General features: G+C 41.1%; 1 protein-coding gene across 1 annotated transcript; it reads left to right on the top strand.

Annotated features, from left to right (window-relative positions):
- The first annotated feature begins 754 nt into the window (after positions 1-754).
- LOC141411018 (serum amyloid A-4 protein-like) lies at positions 755-5,852 on the top strand. Its single transcript, XM_074042684.1, has 4 exons — positions 755-905; positions 1,284-1,378; positions 4,160-4,298; positions 4,674-5,852. The coding sequence occupies exons 2-4, from the start codon at positions 1,288-1,290 to the stop codon at positions 4,834-4,836; spliced, it is 393 nt and encodes a 130-aa protein (XP_073898785.1). The 5' UTR covers positions 755-905; positions 1,284-1,287; the 3' UTR covers positions 4,837-5,852.
- Positions 5,853-7,549: the final 1,697 nt, after the last annotated feature.

Raw genomic sequence — 7,549 nt, 5'->3', positions numbered from 1 at the left:
AGCATTTTTTCATGTGTTTTTTGGCCATTTGAATTTCTTCTTTTGAGAAAGTTCTGTTTAGTTCACTTGCCCATTTCTTTATTGGTTCATTAGTTTTGGGAGAATTTAGTTTTTTAAGTTCCCTATATATTCTGGTTATCAGTCCTTTGTCTGATGTATAGCTGGCAAATATTTTCTCCCACTCTGTGGGTGTTCTCTTCAGTTTAGAGACCATTTCTTTTGATGAACAGAAGCTTTTTAGTTTTATGAGGTCCCATTTATCTATGCTATCTCTTAGTTGCTGTGCTGCTGGGCTTTCGTTGAGAAAGTTCTTACCTATACCTACTAACTCCAGAGTATTTCCTACTCTTTCCTGTATCAACTGATCTCAAACTCTTGATCCTTCTACCTCAGCCTTCTAAGTGCTAGGATTATAGGCCTGTGTCACTGTGGCTGGCTCCTTACATTCCTTAGAGAGAAGCTGCAAGACATAAGCAAACATCTCCTTTGCTAATTGCTACTGATCACCTCCTAGAGCACAGTATCCATGTGCAAGTTTTTGAGAAGACCTCCTCCCAAACAGGAATAAGAATGGAGACACACAAGGGGAGAAGGGCCCCTGTCCTCCCATGCTTGCTTTTGTAAACGCAACTCTTTTCTGTAATTGGAAACTTAAAAAAAAAAAAAAAGGCAGGGGGTAGGGGGAGGGAAGGGCAATTGAGAAAAACAACACTGTTGCCCAATATGCTAGTTTTTTACACATTTCCCAGGAATAATTGAGCAAGAGGGATTTTGCCAAGGGAGGTTGTTATATTTAAGACCTTGCTTCTCCTTAATGCTAGGAGAGGTACCAGCAGCTGCTCTTTGACAGGAAAGCACTAGCAACTCTGCTTCCTCTGCAATTGCAGCTGGAGAAAGGGCCACAGGTAATACCCTCTTCCAGGGAGGAATTTCTCTTGTTTTACTCTTGATAGACACTTCTGTTGGAGTTGGCAAATTCTAATTGGGAAGAAATAGGGCTTTCTGCTTCTTCATGGGGTCAGGGCTGAGCAGAGTGAGAGCTCTGATTGACTTTAGTCTGCTCTGTTAGGTTCAAATGGGCCACAAAGCAGTATTACCTTGGAACCTTTAGATTTTTCTAGAGATCTTCCCAAGAATTAAGGTTTTGTGCTTCTTCCTAAAGATCATTTCAATATCTCATACAGAATGATTCTAAGATGATCTTGTGGAAATGCAGAGCTAGGCTGTTTTTAAAATTCAAAAACCTCAAGACTTCAGTGTACTTTGACTGCTTTGTTTCACAGCACAATGCGGCTTTGCATAGGTATCATTTTCTGCTCGCTGGTCATGGGAGTCAGCAGTGAAGGCTGGTATTCATTCTTCAAGGAGGCTTTTCAAGGTAAGAACTCTGGAGGACATATCCAGCTGTCCCTAGGACTCACTCTGTCCGTGCTCTTTAGGGAAGCCACAAATGGGTCAAGGCAGGAATGTGTCTATCTGTATTTGTTCCGGCATGCACACTGATCTCACTTGGGTTTCCAGACCAGAGGTCAAAAGTAATTTGGATCCACCCTATACAACTGGGGCTGTGTGCAGAAGGATCAGGACTTCCAGAGGGTGCACTCCCACTGTGGGAATTAACAGATGGCAAATTTCTCAGTCTTAGAGAACTGTGAACTTAGTGTGTCCCCAGAGGTAGGATGAGCTGAATAAATATCATGTCCAACTCCAGGCCCAACTCTAGAAGACAGTAAACAAGAGCACTTGCACAGAGAAATCCCATCCTGTCCCAGGCAAATGACCTATGGCTAAGATGCAGAACTCATGGAAATTCAGCCCTAACTCCTAGCCAAGCAATAAAATGATCAAACTCCCATTAATTAGCCATGGGGGGGAGGGGGGCAGGACAGGGCCAGTAAATTGACATCTGTCTGTATTGATGGAAATATAGCTTCCTGGCCAGTTGTTAAAATGGGGGAAATGATGTTGTAGGTTTTGCAATACTTTTAACCTCATGCGCTATTAATTTTGCAATTGACTTGTTATAGATTTTCAATCGAAAGTTCGCAAATTTTAATTTTCCTGCATGTGCTATTTTTAAATGATAATCTCTAAATAACAGTTCTTAAAAACAGTTTTGGTGATAGTTGCTAAGTTTTTCTGCATATAATAATAAAATACCTTCTTCCTTAGGTGAGTGAATATCAGGATTTGTTGGGTGGTCCACCATCATGTTACCACCATCAGATCAAGTCTTATCAAATCTGCTGGGTGATTTCTTTTAGACATATATTCCTGAGCCTCCTCTCAGGAATCTCAAGATTCCTGACTCAGAATCTTGAAGGGGAAGTTGTACTAGGAATCACATTATAATCAAATTCCTCAGGTTACTTAAAACATAATAATACCAATGATAAAATTGTCTTAGGTTTTGCTTAGTGATAGAATCTGTCCAGTGCTTGAAAAGAATTCTTGCTGAGGAACCTGAAAAAATATTAAGTGAATACTAAGCAGGCATCTGAGGAAAAAAATCATTATGTCATGCTAGATAGCAAGTATTTGACAGAATCATGGACACAAAATAATTAATCCATGAAAATAGCGAGATATAGTGAGAAAGAATAATTAAAACCACCCATCTCATGTTTTCTTTTGTCAAGTGAGTTGGCTTAAAGAAGCCCTGAGATGTAAGCTATAGCTGGAATCAAAAATATTGACTGATGGAACAACTCAGGCACAAGTAGACAATTCCTACAGTTCTTCCTGCCTTACACCTTCCAACAGCTATTTCCCACTATTCTTCTTTTGAAAAACTTTTTAAAAATGAGATATAATTCACATAGAGTAAATTGTATAATTCAATGACTTTTAGATCTATAAACACTGTTAGATCAAGATGTGGAACATGTTGGGGCTCCCAGGAGGGTCTCTTGTGCCCTCTCTCTGTTAATAACCCTTAACAAACCTAACCCCTGTTCTTTCTTCTATCATGATAGGTTAGTTTTGCCTACTTTTGATCTTTGAGTTAAAGAAATTATACAGAATGTGTCTTTTGTATCTGGCTTTCTTTCACTCAAACTTACGACTATAAGATTCACTCATGTTGTATGTATCAATACTTTTTTAATTGCTTGATACTATTCCATAGTATAAATATACTCCAATTTATTTATCCATTCTACACTGTCAGATAATTAGGTTCTTCTAGTTTGGGGGCTGTTATGGGTACATCTGTAATAAATAGGGATGTGCAAGTATTATGGCAGACATTAAAGCACTCTTTTCTGTTGGGGCTATATACCTAGGAGTGGAATTGTAGGGGCATAGGAGATATATAAATTAAGCTTTCATAGATACTGTCAAGCAATTTTCCAAAACTCTATCAATTTGTATGTCCACCAACAATTATGAGCGTTCCAATTACTCCACATCCTTGACTTCAATTGATGTTGTCATTTTGTTTGTCAGTGATAGGAAAAGGACTCCAACTTGTATCAAGTATTCTACTATGCTAGGCATTTTATCTTCTCTTTAATTTACCAGGGAGGTAGGTATGATCTCCCAATTGAAGGGTGACTGAAGCTGAAGCTTAGTTGACAGGGCAAAGAGTTAAACATTTACATCCATGCCCTTCAGGTAAGTCTGATCACCCCATGACCTTTGGAGGTTTCTCAGGCAGGTCCACCTCATCACCTACTGGCTGTTCCAACAGTTTTCCTGTGCCATTTATGCTAGTGCCAGTCAGATTTATTCAAGTCCACATTGCCTTCACTCAGCTGTTTTTCTTACAGGCCATGGTCACGCACGTGCAACCTCCTTCTGTTCTGACTGTGTCTCTCATATAGTCACTAGATTTTGCATCTGTAGTATCATTCTCCATTGTTACCTCCCTTACATGACAGTCCCACCTCTTCTTTGTACATAGCACACACAGACCCATGTAAGATAAAGCCCAGGGGACCACAGCTGCTAACTGATCCAATTCAATCTAATTTATGGCGTATTCTTCCAAGGGTCACCCAGGAAAGCCATCCCCAGGAAGGAAATCTCCTCTCGGTATATGATTTCAAAGGATTACTTTGTCAAGGCTCTGAATATGGAAATCAGTAGAAAATTTTTATTCCCCCCCCTTCTCCAATATGTCACCAGAATCATTTGTGTCCACTTCTTTCTTTTGCAGGGGCTGGGGACTTGTTTAAAGCCTATTGGGATTTGCAAGTAGCCAATCACCAAAACTCATGCAGATACTTCCATGCTCGGGGGAACTACGATGCTGCACAAAGGGGACCTGGGGGCATCTGGGCTGCTAAAATGATCAGGTAACAGAATCCTGGAGATACCAGTGAGCGCCGGGCAGAGCTGGTCTGTATCTTATCCTACTGCCTGTGGCCCCTCCTCCTGCTGCCTGTACTGCCAGGGTCTGGGTGACCTGCAGAGCTGGTAAAGATGAATCTCCTCTCACCCCCAAAGAAGAAGTAAGGACCAAGAAGGGGCTCTCAAAAGCACCCTGTCACGGGGTACAGAAAGAATCAGTTGATTTAGGTCTTTGCCCAAGGGGGTCGGCTTCTCGGTGCTAGTGGATTTACTTCTCTGACCTCCTCTGGTCGTTCCTTGGTGGGCGGGGAGGAGGGAGTTAGGAGTGGAGCTATCTCAGGTATCAGATTCATCACCTGTTTCTCTTCCTTGATTTTCAGCCATGCCAAGAACTATCTTCAGGGCCTCTTAAGCCAGTATTATCCTGCAAGCTGCAACCATGATTTGGAGAACCTGGAGTCCAACCAGAGAGCTGAGGAATGGGGACGAAGTGGCAAAAGCCCTGATCATTTCAGACCTCCCGACCTGCCTGAAAAGTTCTGAGTTTGCTACTCCCACTGCTTTTAGGGGACTAGGCTGTGAGGCACATTCCTTTTCCCCTGACACAATGTCACTGGGGTTTGTGTTGTTGCAGGAGTTTGCTTGCTGAGATACAGGAGTCTTGAGGTAATTAGCAGGAAGCAACGTTTTATTGTGTGTTTATTAGTCTGTACACAGACCCAGCAGACTTGTGTCCAAAGGCTGAGCACCGAGAACAAAGGGGTCTCACCTTATATACCCTTGCAAGCTGGTTATGAAGCAAAAAGAAAGGTCTAGTCCATATATGGTTATATTTAATTTTATTGGCTCCTTTACCCTAGTGCTCTGTGACTTTCCCCTCCCTGGTGCTACGTGACCTTCCTCATGTTCAGATTTCTCATGTTTTACCTCTCTGCTATGCCATCCCTACCTCCCTGCTACTTTATCAGGACTCAGGCCTAGACTGTTTTCTTTTGATCCTCCTCCCTGCTATATTATTCCCTGCTTTGATGCTTGGACCCACTTAGGGTCAAAGAGCATCATCTTAATTTAGGGGTCTGTATTTTTATAACATCATTATATGTAAGGCATTTGTCATCTTTTTCTCAAGCCCAGTGGTCTCCCACATTGATCTCCCCCGACAAACATAGCATGAAGTGACTTTTAGTGTCAGGGCTATAGACTCAGCCAGCAAGAGGAACACAGTCTTAGCTTTGGCAGAGATGGAAAACGTATTTTTCATCTCCTTATAAAAGGAGCGAAAAACTTGGTATGAGGAACTCTCATGGGTAACACTAATTTGAGGTGTATCAGACTCTCAGGGTCAAGACCCTTTTTATCTATTTTTATACTAGTTACTTTTTTCTGTGTTTAACCAGATGGCTTAAGTACAGTGAAATTCACAGGGTTACACATGCCACAGGTGTAAGGGAAAGCTGCGTATTCTGTCCTTTGTTAAACCAAATCTGTAACAATAAATAGTAAATATGCATCCCGTCCAAAAGAGATAGAAGAGAGTAAATAAAAACCTTTTACCATGAGATCAATCAGTGGGGGTGTTTCTGCCAAGCCTATGCCGAAGACTAGGGTGAGAACCACAGCAGCAGATACAGACAAGGGGTGACAATGCATTACAGTGAAATAACTGGGGTGAAAATCAACCCGTTTGTCCTGTTGGAGAGTTGACTCCTCAAGCTTCTGCCATGCGAAGACTAGTCAGCTTCCAGTGGTGACTAGAGCAGGGCTGTCATTCCGTTATTCTTGGTCCCCTATTGTTTCCTGGGAAGCAGTGTCCTGCCTTGGGAGGGTGCTCGGGTTCTGGAGGGTGATCCTGCACGGTGAAGCCAGATCAGAGATGCACTCCCACTCAAGAGAACCTGGCTTGACTCAACCACTGTGGATCCAAGGAGCAATCACTGCTACTTTAACTGTGGTCAGAGTAGACAAGATAACAAAAAAAGGGCTCCTCCAATGGGATTTTAATGGTTGGATATTTTATTTTATTTTTTATCTAGACAGCATTTTTTTCTTTTAACTGAGTAAAATTACCTTGGCAACAATATACTGTTAGTGTATATGTCCAAGAAAACTCACTGTTTAAAAATGTTAAAACCACCATCTTTAATTATCAAAGGACATATTTACAGTCAGTAAAAATAGTTATTTTGTCTCTATTTAAGTAGAAGACCCTGTCCAAAAATATGAGTTTGTATCTGGAAGAGCTTTAATGCCAGATAACCACACATGCATAAGAACCATTTCTTTAATCTTCTCGGCCTTGGTTATTTTTGAGAGGTCTGGCATCAGTGACTCTATTGGAACTTTGATGGCATTCCCCCGCTTTGTCTCCAAACTGCTTGTCTCCGAGCAGTCTCTTCTGAAGATCTGTCTTCCATCCAAGTACTAACCAGGCCCAACCTTGCTTAGCTTTTCAGACCAGACAAGATTGGGCACATTCCAGTTGATATGGCCTTAGACTGAAGCTCTTTCTTGATTGGTCATCGTCAGGATTTGCTTTTTCCTGGATTTTGTTCGTTTGGTTGGTTTTGGTCCCATGTTGGGAGGGAATAACGAGCTGATCAGGTGAGAGTCAGTGGCAACTAGACCCTTTTGGCCAAATTTAAGAACAAAGAGGCTTAGAAGGAGTGGCTCTTATGCAGTGGGCTTTTAGACAAGGACAATACAAAACAAAATCTAACAAAAGCAGATATCTAAAAAGCTAACATTGTTGACACATAAGTAGTTATTAGAGTCATTTTTTTATAGACTTGATTGTAAATGTCCCAGAAGGATCAGAACTGTACTTACAAAAACTTAAGAGTCATGGTTAAAATTTTGATGGGCAATTTAGCAACTAACAGAACAGTGTATCAGTACCACTAACTTTTTTTTAATTGTGTTTAACTAAATTTTGTATTTTAAAAGGCTTGATATACTTGAAAAACATAAATATATTTAATATACAGGAACCAGCAACAGCATCACAGCTCTATAGAGGTTATATATACGTATTAGTTTAGTTGTTGCTTTTGAAGTAAAACCTCAGATTTTTTTTCATCATCTGGGGGGGGAACAGTGTCAGTGCCCCAAATAACCCAGTCACAGATACATATAGGGTACCAACTGTATTAGACTCTCTCAAGACAACAGTTGTTTAACCATGAGGTCATCTAGAAAGTTTTATATAAACTGTTAGAAAATAAGAGGCATGGAAGAGGCAGAGAGATGGCTCAAACAC

This window comes from Castor canadensis, chromosome 1, assembly GCF_047511655.1.
Source record: "Castor canadensis chromosome 1, mCasCan1.hap1v2, whole genome shotgun sequence".
Taxonomy (NCBI): domain Eukaryota; kingdom Metazoa; phylum Chordata; class Mammalia; order Rodentia; family Castoridae; genus Castor; species Castor canadensis.
Note: the sequence above shows the minus strand (reverse complement) of the source record. Positions and strands in the feature narration are given on the sequence as shown.